Source organism: Teleopsis dalmanni, chromosome 1, assembly GCF_002237135.1.
Source record: "Teleopsis dalmanni isolate 2A chromosome 1, ASM223713v2, whole genome shotgun sequence".
Lineage (NCBI taxonomy): Eukaryota > Metazoa > Arthropoda > Insecta > Diptera > Diopsidae > Teleopsis > Teleopsis dalmanni.
This window is the reverse complement of record NC_051846.1, coordinates 164,000,759-164,024,200: the sequence shown is the minus strand read 5'-3', so window position 1 is coordinate 164,024,200 and position 23,442 is coordinate 164,000,759. Positions and strand designations below refer to the sequence as shown.

The window sequence follows — 23,442 nt, the reverse complement described above, 5'->3', positions numbered from 1 at the left end:
ATCTGCATCTGTAGCTGTATCTGTATCTATAACTGTAACTGCAGTTATTATTATGCCTGGAAGTGTATCTGTAAGTGCGCTTGCATTTTTTTTTTGTTGCATTTTTTTACAGCGCCGCATTTTTACAACTGCAAATAATAATAAAAATAAAAAAAAATTATTAATTGTTTGCATTTTAGGTTTTAATTGCAATTTTTCGAAGAATGTAAACAGCATGAAACAAAATTGTTAAAATTGTTAAAATTGTTAAAATGACAAACAATGACGTTTAATTGAGCGTAACCAACAAATTTCGAAGTTGTCGTTATTGTTTTATGTCGCTGATGTTGGTGTCATTACGAGTATTCCAGTGTTGTTATCGAGTCTACTTTTAATAAAAGGGTTCCCCTAAACGTTATTGCTGTTAATGTTGACGTTGTTGCTTTTGTTTTTAACCAACTTAAAGTCTTAAACAGAAAACTTATCACTCACATACATACATACATGCATACGTACATACATACATACGCATGCACTCATTTCTCGCAAAGTATCTGCTGAATGCAATTTTAACAGCTTAGCATGTTCTTAGCAAATGCAAGGCGGTAGCTTCATTGTCATTGCCGCTGCTACTGTTATTGCTATTGCTGTTGTTACTGTTGTTGCTCTTATTGACATTGTTGCTGTTGGTGTCGTTGTCGTTGTCGTGGTCGTTGTTGTAACATCGAAATTTAATACTTGGCCTAATAAAAGCACTAATTGCGGTTAAATGCGTTTTGCATGCAGTAATTGCCGTTAGGGGTGCTGCATTTGTATTAATTGCTTTTGGCCAAGTTTCACTGCACAGTTGGTTTTTACGTTATTTTTTTTAAGGCAAACAACTGCTATATAAAGAGTTATTAACTCATTCACTTCATAAAGTGAATAAACATTTCATTAGGTCTATAATTTTAAATCATTCAAAATATTGTTGAGTGAATTGCAATAGGCACATAAGCAAATTTATAGTTTAATATATAAGTTGTGCTATTATGTACGTATAGCTAAATTTATTAAAAAATCTTGGTTAATGCCTGACTTAATTATTTAAAACAGTTTACTTACTTTCCTTTGTTAATGTAGTTAAAGTTATGCCATAAGTCTCATTGTGGCGTATCTAGGGGACGAATAGGAGATAGATCCTTGCCCTTGACAGAGGGCGTTTTTTACTATAGACCCTTAACAGTATCATTTGCATACACTGTTCAAAAAATATTTTCTAGTACATCTCTACCAATGCAAAACGCGGTATAGTCATTACCTCTTTGTATGATATCACATCATATAGAATACATTGTATGATGGTGCAGCCATCACCATTATAATCTAATGCCAAACAAAAACTGTAGTCAACAGTCCATCAGTTAATGTCAATAATAAAGTTTTTACGTTTTGTTTTATGTAATAAATAAATAAAGATAATAATAAAATATTTGTAGAGATTTTTATAGAAAAGGAAGTCTTACTAAATGAACTTTTCATTCATTTTAATATAAGATATGACTTTTTATTAACATACCTATATGGGTAAAAGAATGGAAAGATATTTTATAATATATCTACTCAACAGTTCATAATAACTCCCAGAATCATAGACATCATCGACAAACGCTGCATATAATTATTATTAGATAATAGGCTATGAATGCACCCCGACCTAAAAGATCTATTGTGTGCCTAAAGGCACACCTTAAAATCTTTTAAGTATCAACTATCCTTTTCAATTTTATTTTACGGTTAGTTGAAATGATTTTATGGTAATTTTTGGTATTTTCCGATATCGCCACCATATTTGGGGAACCAGCACGTTCGGCATTACCGGGCAGGTTAAAAGTTATCACTCCACTTCAGCACATCTGTACCATTTGTCTCGATGGAATAGAGTCCGGATTTTACTTAACAAGAAAAGCTTTTGCTGTCGTTTAAATGTCATGAACTAGATACAATTCAAAAACTGTCTGCCATCCTATGGACCTATCAGTCAAGGTGTTATAGAGTAATCCATCCAATTCATTTAGCTCCAGCTGAAGAAGGTCGATTAACTTTAACAGTGATATGGTTATCGTTATTCAGTAGCATGTTCAGGAAAACATAAAAGTAAAACCTTTCTCTCTGCTGAATAAAACAAATGATAGGAATATTTATTCTACTGTTCCTGTAACCATTATCCTTGTTAAATTTTAATAGCGACATCCTAATCGCAGTTAGTCTTATATGAAACATGTTTAATGTAAATACAAAAACATAGAAATCCTGTATTTAGTTATTGATATTCTGACCAGCGAACGATCCAGAAGTTGCAATGGAGGTTGAGATGGAATCTATTAAACACTTTCTAAGCTACTGTCCAACGAAACAGTCGAATAATAGCCTAATAGAGATATTGTATATAGACTAATTGTATCTTCTTAATATCTTCTGATGGATATATCAGATATATTCTTCTCGGATATATTTGAATTCTACCCTTAGCCAGCAATATGATCAATACCAAGCACTTCAACGAGCTTAAATTAACTGACCATAGAGGGCACTAAACGTTTACAATTAAATGTGAAACGTTATAATATATAAGTGTTTTACTCCAAATTTTATAAATAATAAAAATAAACAAAATATTTGTTTTAAATATTTAATTCTATATTTGAGCTGTTTTTAATACAATTATACTATTTTACATTAAAATAAACGATTTATTATATAAATTACACAAAACACATTAAAAGTACTTAAAACCAATTATTTTTATATACAATTAGGTACCTAAAATGTGTTCAAAACTTTATTTATTTAAAACATAATTAAAATATAATTATTAATTTATAATCAATATATTGTATGAAATTTAAGATTTAAATACTAATGGTAAATATTTATGCACATAAAAAAACAAAAGACATTAATTTAAAATTAACAAATTAACAAGAAAATAAATTAATACAAAAGCTAAATACACACACATTTCATTAACGCTTAATTATTAAGTTTAATTATTGAGTATTTATAACATTGTCCACTCTGTTTTCCGAACCAGATTAACACTATTAACCCATTTAGACTTGTATGTGATCTTCTTCATCAGATTGTGCCTGTGAACTATCAACTGAACGACCTGGTGGACTACCTGGATTCAAGGTAGGACTTGGTGAGCGTGTTATATGCGGCGAATGGTCGCCTGTCGGTAGAGGTAACGGAGGTGAGACAATAGGTTTTAAAACACCAATACTTGGTGGTATTGGAGTGCCTCCAGCTGTAGCCGCATTCTGATAATAACTACTCAAAGACGAAAGCGAACTGGAAGCAGATAGATGCGAAAATGGTGTAGTTGCTGGTACAGGTAAACCGGCTAAAGGACCCACGCTTGGTACACTTGCGTACAAATTGTATGGTAAAGGTTTCTGCATAGCAGCAGCAGCTGCTGCTTGTCTGTAATATAGATCGATGGTGGATGGTGGTGGACCACCGTGTGGTGGCTGTGCACCAGGGTATGGCCAAGCACCAAGATAGGGCGAACCACCATAAAGTCGTTGAAATGCAGCAAAATTTCCTGCCTCCGCCAAAAGTTCCAGGCCAACAGCAGTTTGTCGCTTCCATTTTGTTCTGAAATGAGATAACAACAATGTGTGGATTAATTAAGATTAAAACAACAAAAACATTTAAAAGTTAAATATATAATGGAATTTCAAAGCAAAACGAACATGAGAGAGTTAAAACTACGGCCGTAATGTCTTTTTCCGCTACGCATTCATGGAATGAACGGCATTTGAAATCATTTACTTGGAAGTGCGTTTAAACGCATTCACCGGCTTTGCAGTTTTCTTGTTGCAATGCATGCAGTTTTCATACTCTAAGTAGAAAAAAAATTACAAAATGGTTTTATTATTGCAGTCACTTAGCAGCGGTGGAAACGCGATCTGTGCGTGTTGCAGTTGCACTTAAACTTGCATTAAATTCTGTGAAATTACCGCATATGCGTCGCTCTGTATGAGCTACTAAGTGGCTTGATGTGGCTACTGCCAGCTAATTTATGTACCTCGACTAGACTGGGTACAAGTCGGTGATGTCCATTGCTAAGCCTTTACCTTATATTGCCCACCCCGTAGCTATGTTTCGTTGTAATTTTTTATTGTAGTTGTCATGAACTTAAATTTATGAGCTTAACTCTGGTGATATTGCTAGTCATTGCAGTCAACAGCATCGTCAAATTCTTTTAATTAAAGATTATTAGTATCTTGTTGCAATGCAAATTTATGCTATTTTACTGCATAATTTTATAATTCTTTTATTGCAATAAATGATTCTTAAATATATATTGCAATTTAAAATTGCTTTATGCTTTCTAAGAATATTTAAATATGTTGTTAATATGTCTAATAAGTGTTATACAATCTTATCTATGGTTCTCATTATCCATATTTAAAGTTTCTAATAATTTGACAATTTTTTAAATTGTACTATAAATTATTTTAACTTAATTACATATGAATAAGTACATATATAATTTTATTAAGTACACAATTTTTTTTGAAACCTCTACAAATGAAATGCAGGCAAATATTGAAGTAGTAAATATACCAAATATAAAAAATCGTTTAATGAAATATATAGCACTAAATCGGGAATTATGTTAACTAATTTAACTAACTGAGTTTTTGAGAGATTCTCATCATTTAAAAGTTGAATTTTTTGTTATCTATCTGTATATCTTAAGACTTCAGGACCGTCATCTAACAACTTAAACGATATGCTAACGTCATTATGATATAGCTATAGTTACTTTTCTCATAAAGAGCAAAGGGTATTATCCACATATTAATAGCTTAATTGTAATTTAAGATCATATTATTAAAAACTTTTTATACATTTCTCTATATTATTAAGATTATAATTAAATATTAATGGCTATTAACTATTGATAATGAAGAGTACATTAATTTCATCTTTAATAATAGAATTAACATTTATAGATGAGGTAAGTTTTTTTTATCACCTTGTCAACTCACTTTATGACTTCTATTGTTTATTTTTTCATACAATATTTATCTTAATAAGTTTTTTATAGCCATTAACGTAACAAAGTTTATTTTATTATAAAATAATAAGCCTATAAATAGAGATAATATTAACACAAGGCTGACACTCTGCTCGTTGACATATATTTCTCACATATTGGGGTCCTATTTGCAACAGCTAAGCTGGACAGAAATGTCTGAACTTTGCCAAGTAAGATTGAGCAGAAGAACCTTACAGGTCATTGCGTAATAGAAAGACATGCTATAAAAGTGGGTCTACTTTATAATGACTTCTGTCGACATTGTGGCTTTGAGTGTGAGGAGGAAGCAGTGCTCCGCTTCATGTGTCAATGTCAATTCTTAGCTATAAGATTAATCTGCATCCTATATTAAAGACTTAGTCAAGTTTATAGAACTGTCAAAACTATTTGCAGTATCGAAAAAAAGCTGAAACAAGAATATTAAATTTAAGGATGAATTAGTTGTGCCGTAAGCTATCACTTGACACGTTTTAACTTATGTGAAACAAGGGTTTATTGGTGCCAAAGTATCAATTAGAGGGAGCTTATGAACCTGTTGAATACCTGTGATATTTTCAACTTATGAACTTGAGGAATATGTTTGATATGTTTATGTGAACTTATAAACATTTGTTTGTGTACATGTAAACATGACTTTAGGTCATATAATAATAAGTTCCTAATGTCAATATGGTAGCATCTAGATTACTTCAGACAAATGTGTTGTCTGAACCGATAAAATTCAAAATTTTAGCACAATTTGTGGAATGCGAATAGTAAATCTTTTAATATATAAAATAAGATATGTGTTTTTCAATTTATATATTAATAAAATTGATATACCTACTATATACCTACTACTTGCAATAATTGTTTAACGCTGTATATTGTTTAAGATTTATTCATAAAAGACAAATATATCTTATAAATCACTTTGAGTATCAATATGTTTTATATTGCGAACATATGTAAGAGTCAATTAGCGATTAAAATGATCCAAATATCAGTGTATTTTCTCCCAACTTTTTTTCTCCTTGGCTACTGTTTCAGTAAAGGATTTCTAAGAATGAGAATCTTCCTAATATCGCATGACCGTCATCTACCGCTTCTTTCGTTTCCTCATCGTCTCCACTACTTCAACTAATTGACAAATAGTTTTTTGGGTGTTTCATTGCTGAGTTTTATTATGATTTTTGTTACTTCTACAAGGGCGTTTTGTGTTTTTGATTTAAATTTTGAAAGAATAAAGTAGCATTGCATTGAAAGCATAATTATGCATTTCTCAGGCAAACGTTTTTCTAACAAAATTTGCCGATTGCTGTTATTAAGTAGAAAGCTGTCGTTAATTTATGGCTTCATTAAACATTTAGTCTTTTCAATTTCGTTTTGGCTCGAACCTTTTTAGTAATTGTGCTTTTGCTTAAAATTATGCAAATTCCCCTAAATATGAAAAGAGATTTCAGTTAACATTTACGACTTCATTTGTGGAGCAGTTCCATTGCTGAGGGCATTGCGTGCCTCACACAAATCTATTCTGGCTAACAAACAAAACTGCAACACTAAAATTAAGGCGAAAAGGGCGAACGGACAAATATACAAAACAACAACAAATATAATTGCTGAAAAATGTAGAGCAGCGGTCGAGCAATGCCCAAAATTGCCACGCCACAAATGAAACAAAGACACACTTTCAATCCATGAATTCAGTCATTTTTCACTACATTTTAAGATATTTTTTCAGTAATTTTCGGATTGCTTGAGACTCGAGGCGTCAAACACGAAATTCGCACTTAAAAATTCTCTTTTTGCTTGTTAATGTCCCGCTGTTGCTTGTTATGTTTGTTTGAAGTTTTGATTTTGCTTACCTTCGATTTTGATACCAAGTCTTCACTTGACAATCGCTCAAATCCAATTTGTGTGCCAGCTCTTGCCTTTCTTGCACGCTCAGATACTTTTGCCTTTCGAATGATTTCTCAAGAGTCTGCAGCTGATGATCGGTAAAGGCGGTGCGTGCTTTGCGTTGCTTTTTGCTAAGTCCGCTCATGTCATTGGTGGAGCCACTTTTTATGCTATTGCCATCATCATCTTTGCCACCTATAAGAGACGAAGAGAAAAAGAGTTGAAACACATTTTAGAGTGTGTATGATAACGTTTAGCAGATTTGTTTTTTGCGTTTATGGATATGAGATACTTTGTGTCGTGTAGATTTAGGTATATTTGCAAAATAATTGAGTAAAAAAATGTAAATTAAGCAACAAATTGAGTAGTAGTGGTAATTATGATATATGTGTTTAATGGAATTCATATTAATAACTAGAAATACATATATACATTACATATGAGTTGATTGTGTAAGGTCATAAGTAACTATAAGGCCAGCTAATTTTATGATTTGATTGCAAATTTCAAACAATATACAATGTCTTTGCTGTAATTAATAATCTAAATTAGAAAGTATTTATAATTACAAGAGAAGGATGCTCTAAATATTTCTATTACACCACTGATGTATACTTAATCATAATATAATAATATTACACTACATATTTTAATAATCTGAATATGTACGGTACTCATGTACATAGATGATCGTTTTCTCATCAATAAATTATTAGCATTTTATTCTAAAAACAGATGTTAAGACTTTATGTGTCCTTTTCCAAGTGTAAATTTTTATTATTTAATTCTACAAAAAAATATCAGCACTTATATTAACTTATATTAATAACCCTCAGATGTCACAGATTTTATTTTATATAGTTTATATCAACTATGTAACCAACAGTGACCAAAAACAGATTAATATCACCCACTGACCACTAAATAAGATATTAAATGTTACTACACAAGCAATATCTTTTCTCATAAACTTAATTATAGGTGATGTTTTTTCAAAACGTATTATATATCAGAGTATACAAAAATTAGGATTTGACCTGTACGATTTCTCACATTAAATTTATGTAGTTCTAGTTTTAAATAGATACTTAATATTTCCTTGAATACCCTGTAATGGGTATTGTATTAGAACCCGCGTTTTGAAGTACAATACTAAAGTCTCATCGTATCAAAAAGCCTAGCAGTTGAAAAACAGAAAGTATAATCACGAAATAATTTATTTTCATATAATCCACAAAAAAGTTCCTTTAACTAATGCAAAATAGTACCTAACACAGTTAAACTGCTATGAGAAAAAAATTTCCTAAAATATTTTAGATTTTAATTAAGACAGGACCCTCGTAGTATTATTATTATTATTGATATACAATGTGGTACTGCCTCTTCTGGGTTTAGAGTAAGTCTCTAAGCCCGGTTGCGTCAATTAAAAGTAGTATAAAACCTACTTTACAGAGTTTTATTGCTTCTTCCGTAAAGGTATACATTCCCAGGAATCTATTACGTATGTCCATATTCTCACAGTAATATCGAAAAATTTTTGAAAACGCTTGCCGTAAAATAGAATTATACCAAATTAGACAAACTTCGATTAAAAAATCTTTTGGATCGACCACTGCGACCTAAAAGATCTATTCGGCCCAGTTCATATGTTAAAAGAACTTGAAACTGTTGAGATCTAAATATCTTATAAGATTTATAGCAGTTCACTAAAGTATACTATATTATACTATATGATGCTTAATTAGTCTGCATCTTCACTTCCAGCCAAATATTATAAATGTACGTTTTATATATTAATGTATATATTTTATATATATATTATATTATAACAATTATTCTTTCTATATCAATCATATCACTTATAGCCACTAATAAGAATCTTATATTAACTTATATCTATCTTAATCCTTGTATGTGCACTTTATAATCAGTGTTCTTCATAAATCAGTTATATCACTTATGGGCACTAATAAGAATATATCTATCTCAATTCCCTTATCAGCACTTCAAAGCCAGGGTTATTCATATATCAGTTATATCACTTATAATTATTAATTAGAATATTATAACCTTAAATTAAAACTATAGATAAACTGTTATGCACTATAAAGAATATTAACATTGGTATCCGAAAAACTATAAAGTCAAGAGGTTATACCTTTTCAAGATATTATTACAAACTAAGAACATATAAAAAACGATTTTTATCTGTTTTTGTAAACCAAACCCTATTTTGCTATTTGAATCAACAGTAAGTCATATTCCATCAAAAACATTACATTAGTCTTCAGTGTTCAGGTACTCCAGTATTCTAGGTACTACAACCTTAAATTCGTTTTGAAAAAATTTGAATAAAAATCTTGTTAATCTTTATCGTACTTTTCCAATTTTTAAGTTCTTACAGCAGTAATTATACCGAATTTTATCGAGATTAATATTCAGATAATCTTATAAGAACGGGATCAAACATAGAATTCTGTGTACTTAAGCTTTTTCAATAAAGTAGTTAGTTTACAACTAATTCTATAACCGTGAATTTGATACCAACCAAAAGATTTCGGCACTCAAGTGACACTCTAGGTTACGATAAGTCTAATTACAATGAAGTTCAGGTTGCTGGCATGTTACTGCACGGGTTTTTGTTGAACTTCGTTACTATATCAATCAGACGGATCTACTGAAGTTAACGGAGCGTTATCTAGTTCTAGCAGTAGATGAGACTTCTGGTCATATTTTTTGTGACTGTCTAATTTTAAAATAGATCTGGAATTGAATATTAAATTGTGGACACTATACCTACATGATACTAGATAACCTTTAACGAGAGATATTCTTTTGTTAAATAGAATTCAATTTTTTTGTTTAGTTAGGCTTAGTTCCCAGCATAAAAACTTTACTATGATGGATGTGTTTCGTTCCTTTGAAAGCCTAAACGCATAGGAACTTTTTAATTCAATTTTATTATAACTATTGTAAATTATAGAGTTATAACAATAAATAGCAATGGTCTTACAACAAAATGAGGAGTATATTCAAATACAATAAGAGTATTAAACTTAATTTTAAGCTTGTAAGTTATTTATTAAAAATAATTTAACTTATCTTATGATTCCTTTTAGGCTCATGAACTTAAATGCACCTCTAGCATATTTACAGATGAATTTTGTATTAAAAACGACACATACTACTATATTTTTAATAGTTAATAATAATTAAGTGCCATAGTATAAATATAGCATTATTATATATACATAATAATATTTTAAAGGTAATGGCACTACAAACCCACTTAAAGTTTCTATATAATTTTGTTATTTAAAACAATTTTGCTCACCTAAAAGCAAGTAATCTTCCTACAACTATAATAACTATTTTCCTAAAATATTTTAGTTACAAATTTAAATCACAAAAATAAACTACTGAAAATTCTAACCTGGCAATTATGGGAATTTTAGCCACTTTACAGTTACAATAAACCGAAAACAGGGGCAATCGCTTAAGAAAGCTAAAGAAACTAAAAAAGGTAGGAAAAAGTGGAAAAATGTAGCATTTTTGAACGTTTATTACCACGCAATTGCAACTTCCGGCTTTCGAAGTGGCTTTTGTGGTTTGTTGGTGGCGTTGCACCAGTTTCGGGACTTCAGCTTAAATGCAGTTTTATGTTTTTGCATTTTCCTGCCCGATTGTCGACTGTTGACTCGACGGCTGATTGCCAGCTTTTGTTTACATAGCCTCAGGCGCATTCAGAAAAACACACAAACAACAAAATGCATGAGCAAACAAATAACAAAATTTTCCGCTTTTCATTAAGAAAATTTTGAGAAAAACATTTCAGTCGAAGTGTCGGCTAAGCCCTCACCTCAGCGTTACTGCCGACATTTTAACTGCAATTCAAGTGAAATGCTTTAGTTTCGCTGCTTGTTCTTATTGAAATTTTCATTCTGTATTTATTTATGTTAATTCATATGTTGATGATTATGTAGATAATAACAAACAACAACTATAACCACAACAACTACAACTAAAGTACAACAAAATCTGTCTGATAAGAATGCGAAGAAAAATGTGGTTAAGGCAGAGGAGAGTCGTAAATCGTTGAAAATCGTTTAGGAGTCAAGCGAAATTGCTGTGCCGACATTCATTAAAGCGAAAATAATCGTCACTTCCGCTTAAAAGCGGAACGTTTTCTAAACTCAGGGAAATTACCTCTGCCATAAAAGCTTTTCAGCAGAAATTTGAAATAGCAACGGCTGAAGAGGGTTTAGATAGTTGGGTGTCACATTTCTAAAGCATTTAGAAACTATTTTTCTGTCTTCGCGGGAAATTGCTGTAATAAATTTTAGTTTTTGTACTAAAAGCAGTTAAACAAAACAAATAAAATTATAAATTTTAAACAACAAGTAAGTCAGTTACTTACTCATAGACCTAGAATAGCAAACGTAACTATACTATTATAATTGATGACGGATATGGATTTTTGCCAACAACAGTGTATTTTAGTAAGACGATGAGGATTATAACGTATACTATATAATACAATATGTCAATATTCGATATATTTGTTGTTAAGGTCCTCTATTTCAGACTTACATACTATCCCAGAAATTCACATCTTCTGTAGGATCAAATTAAATATTTGACAAAATATTTTTTATAGTAATACTAAATTGAATAATCAATGAATAAAAATTATCTTTTTTTATCTTGCATATGGTAAAATATATCTTCAATCCCTCTTTTCTTTCAACATCTGAAATAGTGGTTCCCAAGGACCACTATGATATTTATGTTTTTAGTAGGGACCATAAAGTTTAAGAATAATAAACTGTATATGATTACATGATTATTTTAATATGCTTTATGCATGTCTAGTATAATATAAAGTGAATTGTCTAACTGTAGGTATAGGTAAATTAAATAGACTAACATATAAAATATGTATATAATTATTTAGAAATTTTGTGTGGGTATTTTCTAAAAAGTGAACTATCAGTGAACAAACTATAAGCTATGTATTCATACCTATTAAATTTGATTCACGGACCATTTTTACACATCTCGTGGACTACCTGTGGTCCATGTACCATCAGTTGGGAACCACTGATCTAAAATGTCTAATGATCAATAACTTAAGTCCACGAGGTCTTAAAATATTTGATAAAAGTATAAATATTTTCGATCATAGAAACCTATACCAAAAGTCAAATTTCTACTATAAATGGATACATGTATCTTTTGAATTGCCGGTACAACGAAACCTAAGCTACAATATATCAATTTTAAAGTGATGTTTTGAATCTTTGATTTTGAAATCGACAACACCATGTCTAGTACTAATGATTTTAGTATAATTTTTTTTTTTTTTGTATTTTTTTGTTAACGATTCTTAATACTAAATAAGTTCATTTATATAATTACTAACCAGTAATTGGTAGTTAATTTAATTAAAAAGACAAAACGAAAATATTTTCTATAATCAGTGTTTTATGACAATTCAACATGAATAAACTTACAGTTGAACACTGAATCAATTAAAAATCAAATCTTTTAGCTTTACTCACGCATGTAGTCAGTGCTCATTTTAAGTCGTATAGAAAGGGTTTATAGTAGAGGCCTGGTTTTAAATTGGCATAGACTTTATGTACTGGTGGGCTCAAATTTTATTAAAGATGCTATCAGTTGAGATGTTACACTCAAGAGTGCTTAATCAACCTTGGTTTCCTTGTCTTGATTTTAAAAAAAAAACAGCACCCCATAATATATAGTTTTCTAAGACTCTCCTCAATTCTTCTTCAAGATTCTTCAACTTGGTCTACAATTTCATCGATTTTTCAATGTTAGGCGGATCAAGACGGAAAACATCTTGCTATATTTAATAACAGCGAGTGGATCGTTTTCTAAGCAACTGCTGCGAATAGATTACTTTCAAGATATACTATAGTTGTGATATATTATGATATTGTTTCATGTTGAATTTATAATAATCTTTGAAATGAACACTCAATTGTAAGTGCAACATATAGTGTAGTAATTATGCAGTGGAACAGTACCAAATCCAACGAAAAATTAGATAAATACCATTAAAAGCAACATACATTGTGGGATATTAGACATTAAAATAACCGAGGAGCATGGAACCTGGAAAAGCGTACAAAAAGAATCGAACAAAATACAACGAGAAATAAAAAATTATATCGTAGAAGAAAATTTATAATTCATGTTAATTTATAATAATATATATAATATTATCAATGTATAATATTTATAATATTCTTTCGAAGAGTGTACTTCAAATAAATTCTGTTCTATTTTATTAAGATATATACATTAAGACCGAAAAGTTTTCGGAAATTCTCATTTAAAATTCGCGCGCTGTATATTTTTCGATATTTAAGTTTATGTAGTTTGGCAGCACTGTCCTTAATTACTATTCCAAAAATGAGCGCGATCTGTCAGACAGTTCGTTTACGGCAGCTGTTGAAACCAGTTCACCTCAGTAGTGCGTTGCGAAAAAAACAATGGAAAAAAATATTGAACAAAGAGTTTGCATCAAATTTTGTGTTTCGAACGAAATTTCGTGTGCAGAATCGTTGCGAATGCTACAAAAGGCTTATGGGGAATCAGTTTTATCGAAAACTCAAGTTTATGAGTGGTACAAAGCCTTTCAGGACGGTCGTACGACCGTCGAAGACATTTCGCAACGCACTACTGAGGTGAACTGGTTTCAACAGCTGCCGTAAACGAACTGTCTGACAGATCGCGCTCATTTTTGGCATAGTAATTAAGGACAGTGCTGCCAAACTACATAAACTTAAAATATCGAAAAATATACAGCGCGCGAATTTTAAATGAGAATTTCCGAAAACTTTTCAGTCTTAATGTATAATCAATATATCTGATGTATCATTCAAAGACAATCAACTTTATAATTTTTAAAATAATTTCTTAAAAATTTTCTTTTGAAAAAACTATAAACTACTTTTTATTATTATTAAAGGCCAGAAGACACTGTGACCCGAATAGATATATTGGACATAGTCTTAATCCTAAACCCCCCTTTTTCAGTTTTTTAACTTTAAACTATAAAAATTTGAAATTCTGGGTTTTTTTTAAATTTTATATATATACTTAAATAATTTTTTCATATAGCAATTTACATTATTTCAATATGATATTAATCATAACATAATCATAACATAATGATCTCTAAATCATATCTTCATATTAAATTTAATATTCAATTAAGGTAATATTTCATATCTTAATTGAAATATAATACTTTTTAATAATATAATTTTAATCGTATATAAATTATTTATAATTGTTTTCTTAATTACATATTTTAAGAAGAAATTTAATGCTATAATAACACAGAACTCCATTGTAACATAATATTTTTTTAAAGGACATTAAAAAAATTAATTACAAACTCTCAATAAATGAAATATGTAAAATTAAATAATCTATTATATATCATCAAGTAAGTCATAATAAACTCATAATGACAAGAATTATATTAATAATACGTTTTCTTCAACACTTCAGAATCATTAAAATCACATTAACTTGGACTTATAATTAAACATTAATAAGTAAAACATAAATAAGTGTTAAAAAATAAAAAAAGTGTGATTGAGAAGACATTGAAAAAGGTATATCCGTTCATGATTTTAATATCATTTAATAAGAGAATAATGAAAAAGTTTAACAAACATAAAATTATAATAAAATAACTAAGAAAAAGCGCTTGTAATAATTTTAAAGGGATATTTAAAAAAATATATAAATTAAAAAAGACAAAGAAAATTAATAGTCGATATATATTGTATTAAATGACAATTAGCGATATAAATTATATCCACGAACCAACCGTAAAATGTTTTTGCAAGGGCACACTGTGTACTAATTAAGATTAATGGACTAAGTTTCTTTTTTGTCTTTACTCAGCTCGATATATGTTTTATATTTTTATTACACTGTACGTATAGTAAAGTATCTATTAAGTCAAAGTTCAGAAACTCATTTACTGCATACAAGAACACTATCGCCATTTTTAGAATGACCCGGAAAGCGATTATGTTACGTTAAAATGTAACACAACAAGTGAGGGCCTTGAAATTATGTTATGCCAAGTTTAATAACAATACTAAATGGACCAATTAGTCGATATCTCCACAAATAGCATTTACCTAACTCATTCATAATATGTACACTGTTGTAGCTACTCAGCGAAACTAACTTATGGAGCGTTTCTTATCGACGATTTGAACTAATACTTCTAAGAGCACTGAGGTCTTAAATATGTCACATTTAATTTGAAACAGTTACATATAGGGAACATGGTATATTTTTTGCATCTCTTTTGCTACTACAAAAAAAAAATGTTTTTTTTTGTATTTAATTATGGGAGTCTTTGTTACATTATCTACACATATATCTTTCATTTACAAAGACGGAAACGAAGAAAACCACGGGTAGATGAAACTTGAAATCGTTAACTTGGTCCCCGCCCAAGTTTCCGCGGAACAAAGCATATATATAAGATATAAGACTAAATCTTATCATTAGAATTTTTCTTAATAGTTAATAAGGATTTTGAAAAGGTGCAAGTTTTGAAATACCTGGGAATTATGTTTTATGCAGAATAAAATTACAAATACGAGTATATAGAGGTTTTGTTGGAAATAGAACCTTCAAAGAATATAAAGATTGTGAACCCATTCCTCTAAGAAAATGTGATTTAATCGATTCTTACATAAATGTATAGCCCCATAAATCAAATCATCGAAGAATCAATCAAGTATGTAAAGATTGTAAATCTAATATTCACTTAAGAATTAGAAAATCTAATTCATTAGTTTTTATATATATATATGTAAGAAATAACTCAAAGCAATCAGCTTTTGGCATATAAATGAAAAATATTCCAGAAGATATATGAACTAGTTCTACTGAAGGAATGATAAATCTGGTATAAGCTGGTATAGAAAATCTAATTAGACTATTTCGGAAATACTATACCCGCCTTTCAAGGCAAGCAAAAGGCAACACTGGAGTCATTGAATTACATTATGAGATATAATTTGGATTCATATAGTTTTAATTATTTTTGTTTGAAAAAATTGCTTGCTCAGAAATGAACTCGAATATCATTTATTCTATTAATGACTATTTTGAGGACCTTAAAGAAGCCAATGAAAATCATAATACCGTTGTTGCAAATGCTTAAAGGAGGAACAGGACAATGTTGAAAAATAAATTTAAAATAAAGCAAAATTTAAACTCTGAAGTCATCAAATAACATTATGAGGGAGGTTCTACCACTTGGTCGATTATTGGATTTGGATCTAACTTTTTATTACGTTGAGACTACTTGAGTCAATGCACTTGAACACTTTTACTCTCTATTAACTGCGAGATTTCTTCATAACCCTCTTTTACGCCTTGATTATAGTTTATCACTTTATCAGACTAAGCAACAATGGACGTCAGATCTGCATACCTCCCCGTGGAGCCTGAGATTCGATAACGCGGTGTTGGTAAGCCTATCAATTTTCGTAATTATTGTCATTTTAAATAATTGTTAATTAAAGATTTCAAATGAACTCGGCAATCAGCTTTGTAACTAATGACTATTTTGCAGTTCTTGCAGAATCGAATATTTCCGATTGTAATACCATTAATGCAAGTACATGGAGCTATATCAGGGAATATATTTTAAATTAAGCAAAAATTCATACTTGAAGTCATCGAATTACATTAGTACTTCAAACCGCTTCCACATGTCTACTAGAGTTAAATCTAACAGAACTAGATCCATAAAAAATGTATTGTTAAAAAAAGATATTAAAACAAATTTGGTGATATCTTATTTGTGAGACCATAATACCATTCCTGTAAGTGTATAGAACTAGAACTGGACTTCGTGGAAAAATAATTTAAATCAATTAAAAATTGAACTCACGCTTTCATACATCATTGATTTATAATACAACCCAACATCTATTAAAATTAAACTGTTTTAGATTTTTTAATCATTTTTTTTTTATTTTGTACTCTAATTTATAAATATCTTTCCAAGAATGTTGCGGCTAGAACTTATCTAATAGCAACAGCAATAGTAACCTAACATTAAACGGACAATTTAAATTCCAGTTTAAATGCATTTTAACATTTTCCTCCAGTGTTCACAATTAAACGATTCTGTTAGCAGAGTTTAGTACACTGAGGTTATGAGCAGAAGCCTGTAATTATTTGCTGCGCTCATATCTGCTTATTTGTGCTTATTTGCTTTGCTCACTTTAATTATTGCCGTAGCTTTACGCTTTTTCTGTTGTTTCTGTTGTACTTGCAGCGAAGTGGTAAGCGCTAACTGCGCTGCTTTTATTTGTTTTACGGCATATGTGAGTATTTGTATTAGAAGTAAAATCGTTTAAGCAGTGCAACAAATGTATAAAAATATTTTCTAATTCATTTTTTCTTGTGAAAAATAAGCAAACCGTGAAAAATTACAATATTTTCTATTAGCACAAATTAAAACAAAAAACAAAATAGAAAAAAAAGACAATAAGAAATTCTACATTTTTCAATTAAATGTGCAATAAGCAGCAAATTCGCCGCAAAATTCGTATCACTGGCTTTTGTTTTACTACACAAATTGCTACCAATTTTACACGTGCAGCTTTGCATTGTGCGGGTTGCCTCAATGTCTATTTTCTTTTTGACTTTTGCTTTGTTTTTTGTTTTTGTTTTTGTTTTATTTTTTGTTTTTTTATTTGCTTTTTAGTGACAACAAATTGGCTTTGATTGTTGGTGCGTTACAAAAGATTTAAGCGACAAACTGTGCTTGAGGTCGGTCTTTTGTTTTTACTGCATGTCGCTGCCTGCGGCACTGTTTGCTGCACTGCTTGCCGCTGTTGCTGTCTGTAGTGGGAATCGAGCGAAAATGTTTGTTAAATGGCACAATTTAACAATTTCGCTCAAACATATAATTTTGTTTATTTGATTAATGGTTACAATTGTAGAAAAAAATTGTGAATTTACTGATTACATATGCGAGAGTTTTAATTTCTTGATTTCTGCTTTGTTTTGTATCATTGAACAATAACAAAAATTTTATAAAACAAAAAAAAAATTATTGAAATTACTGTAATTTGTTTAAAAATGCATTGTGCATTGCGCATTTTTCATTTGTTTTAAGCAAATCCCCCTCCTCACTGCACCACATCGCACCACTGTACTAAATTAGACATCAATAAGTCACATTTATAAAATTGATAAGAAAAATTGCTTATAGCAAATTAAAAACATTTAATTGTTACAAATTATTTGTGTTCAGTGAAATTATTTATTTTAATTATAGAATTGTGCTATTCGCATTAAAAGTCATTGTAAGGTGACAACTTTATAACTACTAGTAAATATCACTGCTAAAGGTTGAAACATTTTTTTGCAATTAATAAATTAATTATCACAGTTTAAGTTAGTTATTACTTTTTTTTTTGTTTTGTTGCTAAGGTTGTTGCTTAGCTTCATTTAATTCCCAATCAACAGATAATAATCAACTTATAATACACAATTAGTTTAGTAATTAAGAAAATGTTTGAAAAAGCCCTTCACTTGATTAATTCGCCTAACAAAAGCTAACTGACATTTTTCTGCTACGAAAAAAAAATTCGCCGCAACCTAAGACCGCGCCTGACCACAATAATAAATTGAATCTCACCTCACCATTACTACAAACGCTGTTATCATCCAAATGTCCGCTGCCGGCCTCATCGCTGTCACAATCTTCATTGTCCTGATAATCGCTGCTATCATCCAAATCATTTCCGCGTTCACCGACGCGTGCTGCGGCGCTGGCATTGGCTGCGTTCGCGTAATGTTGCTGCATCACAGCCGCGTATTGTGCGACATTCAATCCATTCGAACCGATTTGTGTTGCGCCGACGGGAAAATGCATTTTATGCGTTGCCGAATTTTGTGTATGTAAAGCCGCTAAGCGTGTGTGTGCGTGCGTTAGCGGATGTTGTGCATGCGGCAATTGCAAGTGTGGCGTTTGCAAATTTACTGTTGGCGTTTGATGTTGCATTTGCTGCTGCTCGCCATTATTATTATTATGATTGTTGTTGTTGTTGTTGTTGTGTGGATGGTGTTGCTGCTGCTGTTGTTGTTGTTGTTTATAAAATGCTGCAGCTGCTGCAACACTTGCTGCATTTGCTGCTTCCACAGCCGCCGCTGCTGCTGCGCTGCCAGCCAATATATCATTTATCATAAAACGTGAACGATTTGGTTTCATATTTGACATTTTTTGATGTTCACTTGTGGGTAATGTGGGCGTTAGAATTGTCATCGAATCTTTCATTTCCAATATAACAATTTATAAAAAAAAATTTAATTTGTATATTATTTTGTTTTTTAGTTTTATTCGCAATTGTAATTAATTAGCAAAATAAGTATTTTTTTAAGTCACAATGACAAATAAACTTCACACAAGTTTTTTTTTTTACACTAGCACTTAACACATTTTTATTTATTTTTGTGTTAATAAAAGTTTAAATTTAATAAAATAAAACAAAATTTTCAATAATTTAATTTAATTATAATTTTTTCTAAACATTTGTAACCGCTCCTAACGTTGCTTTCAACTGTCAAAACGAGACTAACCGCACCTGCATTCGTTACAGCTAAAAATGTTACTCGCTGTGAGTTTTTCTTGTAAAACTGGTAAAGTGGTTTGTTGTGCAAAGCAGAGTTTGTGGTGGTGCTTACCAGAGTCGAGTCTGTAACTGCTACTTGCTATTTCACTTGCCTATATTGTTGTTTCACTCGTACTGCTTCGTTGCCGCCATATTGCTCCTGCTACTGACAATTTATGTGCACTTAAAACTGTGTTTGTTTATTTTGTGTGCTTTTCATATGTATAACTTCCAATACGATGCGATGGTTTTGTTGTTTTATTGATGGTGAGTTTAACACTCGGCAGGGGAAAAGTAAATAATACAAAATTTAATTTCTCTGCTAAATATTCACCACATTTATAAATTGAGGAGATTTTGGTTTATAGCATATTAAGTGCGAATAGTTTAAAAATGGTTTTTGAAAAAACTATTATTTAATTAGAAACTGCAGAAAAGGAAATTAAAATCTCATACTACATATTTTTTTATCGGTTTTTATTTAAAAAAATATTATTTAATTGGAAACTGCATAAGGAAATATTAATATTAATAATATTAATATTTAAATATTTATTACATATTTTATTATTCTTAATAATATATATTAAAAAATTATAAAATGTTTAAATCAAATATAAATATTTTTAAATAATAGTAATATTTTTAAATTAAATAGAGGTACAACATGAAAAGTAAAATCGATGATAGGAATATCACGAAATTACAAAATCTTTTATAACATATATTAGAACATCTTTAGTGTACTGAAAAACAAGAATTATTTATTATATTTATAAAAATATTTAAAAAAAACAATTTGTTTTATTTTGTTTTTATATACAATGAAAACAGTCTACAAAGTAATTCGAAATATTTGAATAGAAAATATTTTTTGGAAAATACATAAAAAAAATGTTAACAAAAATTTACTGAAATTAACCGTAAGTTCCTTTAAGTTAAACTTTATTGTATTATAAGGCGACAATATAAATTAATTATTAAAGTTTATACCATATATTATACTATACTATATATATATATATTATTACATATTATATTTTATATATTATATATTATAATATATTACATATTTTTATATATTATTATACATATTATTAAATATATATATATATATATATATATATGTATATATTATTCTTATATGGTTCTGTTTTATTTTGAGTCAACACCTAGCTCACAGACTCTATCTGTGGTTATCATACATATTAGAGAGTGCAGTTTTTTAACGTTCTTAAATTACGACGCTTCTATCATTAGTGGTTGAAACACATATGAATTTGACTTTAATCATTTAGCTATGCTTGAAGTCCATTTATTTCCAATTCCTCCTGGCATGGCCTGAGCCATAAACACAGGCCAATATTCTTCAAAAACAACCTATCGATCTACATATCTTGAATCAGCCAACACTATTAAAAAGCATTGTACCTATCTAACGTGAAGTTCTGATATCTATCAACTGACATTAAATAGGTTTTTATTAGTAGTATCCTAAATAATTTTCAATTTTCTAAGTTTTGAGTTTGAATTATCTAATCTAACTATCTTATGCACATCTATTCCAAATAGAATTTGCTAGACAATTCAAAATACAGTTTGGTAACTAATCGTATCTAATGATTTGTGATACGATACATTGTCTCACTGAAAGAATACATCTTTCTTTAATATGTGATCCTATATTTTCCGTTAAAAAGCAACAGTAATCTAATGCAAAGTAATATTTGCAATGAATAATTTTTTGTCAGTTAATAAAATCCATGAATATCTTACCGCATACAACCAGAACTCTAATAGCCAAAGATGCGTTTTTGGTCGCTTTAATGAGTTTAAAGAACTTCTGTCCAAACAGCGGTCAGCCGTTTTGATTGCTATGTGTTATGATGGTTCTTGATTTTGTCCAAAATTATATACTGTTTAGTATACCTAATAATTGCTCCACAACAGTTATCTTTGTTTTTGGATCATTATAGGTATATGTATATCACAACAATTTTGGACACATTTTTCATATTGAAATATATTCACGGAAAATATTGCTTAAGCCGCCTTTTGTATCTTAAAGATGTGAGCTTTATCCCTGAACCCTGAGCTATATCCCTGAATAATTTTGAATAATAAACTTATTTGATTTTTTTTAAACTAATCACTAACTTTGGGCATAAACGCAATCAGCTTAGACTCATAGAATGTTATAAAACTTTTAATGCTGTTACTGAATTTGTACAGTATTTTTACAAAACGAAAGTTAAATTTTAATAATAAGATATTATTTGTCTTCAATTATTTTATAAGTTATTGACTTATAAAAGGCAGGTTTTAGGAGATGAACGTTTCCTAAAATTTAATACGCTTTGTTAGGCAAGGTACTAATAAGGTTTAACGTTTGAGATAAGGGTATCGTCACTATATGGCTATGATTGGATTTAGATTTTTATATTAAGTAATGTCAGTTCACAATTACATCAAGTACTGAAAAAGTTACTATTTTACTATATACCTTAGTGTATCCTTATCCGTTATGAACATTGTCACAGTTATCCTGAATAAATTTCTAGTCGGGATTGCAATAATTTGTACTTCATTTAAAATATCATTAAATTTCTTCAAGAATAATTGTTTCAGTACCTTTTTTCACAACAAAATATCTGTTGCAAGACGATTATTAATGAATTATATATTTTTTTTAAACAATTTTAATTTTTTTGACAAAAATAATTTCAAAATCCCAACATATGTTCAACATTCTACCGACAAATTCAATTCGACTCCGTTCAGTTCAGTGAAACTGCAAAAACCATTAGAAAATGGTAACATATTCAAATAATTTCTTTCCTAATTTTTCTTTAATTTCCACTCTTATAATCCGCTTCCCAACGGAAATAGACCGCATGTTGCTCAGCAAGAAATAAGACAAAACAAAATTGATATGAAATTAAAAGTGATCCAAAGCAATTTGTCTAGAATAGTACGCGGCTCAGTTTGATTAATTTATATATGCTCATTTCGTACAAAAAAGTATCTGTAAGTTGAAGATCATCGCAATCCAATGAAAAGACGAGTGACGCCATTTCAGCACTTTTCAGTCTAATTTCATGCCACTTCAATTTTCAATTCTACGATTTTCTTTCTTATGCTATCACTCTTATTATTGGAATACGTGTCCTTAATAATCCGCAATTTTCTAATTATGACAGTAGCCACCGCCTAATAACCACGGACAAAAGAAATTAGAGCGCATGCGCGCGTTTGACAGAAAGAAAATTAAACGGAAAACAGGGATGTAATTAATTTTCTTCTTCAAACTGAAATATTTTTAATGTCTGCTCATGGGTGCCCAGCAAAACCAGAAATTTGCGGTTGAAAATTGCAATCTTTTGCGGTCGAATTGTAGAAATTCCGTTTCAATGATTTTAATAATTGGAATTATCCTTTAAACGACAGGAAAATGTGCAATAACGCAAGCAACGGGTGTGGTGGCCCCGACGCAGCCGTCAGGGCACACGTGTTGAAGTTTCGAAAAAGCCTTGGACGAAAATTTCTGCTTGGGCTAAGGAATATTTTGTGGTTTTCTATGCACGCAAACATTTCAAGTCAAGTTAACTGAAATAATTTAAAATTGTTAATTAAATTTGTGTACATACATAAACATAAGCAGCTTTAGCAATTTTCTATATAATACAATAAATTTTTATTTATTAGGGATTTGAATTTAATTGAAGTTGTACTGAAGTTCGCCTTATTCTCTATAATATCTCACAATTACTTTTTGAGTTAATAAATTTCTTTAAA

At 29.9% G+C, this 23,442-nt stretch overlaps 1 protein-coding gene across 1 annotated transcript; it reads right to left on the bottom strand.

Moving 5' to 3' along the window:
- Positions 1–2,967: 2,967 nt before the first annotated feature.
- LOC119669337 (homeobox protein B-H1) lies at positions 2,968–19,313 on the bottom strand. Its single transcript, XM_038079180.1, has 3 exons — positions 18,680–19,313; positions 6,916–7,144; positions 2,968–3,618 (listed from the first exon to the last, which is right to left on the bottom strand). Exons 1-3 carry the CDS (start codon positions 19,311–19,313, stop codon positions 3,072–3,074), a joined length of 1,410 nt encoding a protein of 469 aa, XP_037935108.1. The 3' UTR covers positions 2,968–3,071.
- Positions 19,314–23,442: the final 4,129 nt, after the last annotated feature.

Bases quoted from the DNA above. Each gene is read 5' to 3' on its own strand.
- LOC119669337 (XM_038079180.1), bottom strand. From the start codon at position 19,313: ATGAAAGATTCGATGACAATTCTAACGCCCACATTACCCACAAGTGAA. The intron at 7,145-18,679 runs GTGAGGTGAGAT...CGTCTCTTATAG, and splicing joins TAACAGCGTTTGTAGTAATG to GTGGCAAAGATGATGATGGC. The intron at 3,619-6,915 runs GTAAGCAAAATC...ATCTCATTTCAG, and splicing joins ACTTGGTATCAAAATCGAAG to AACAAAATGGAAGCGACAAA.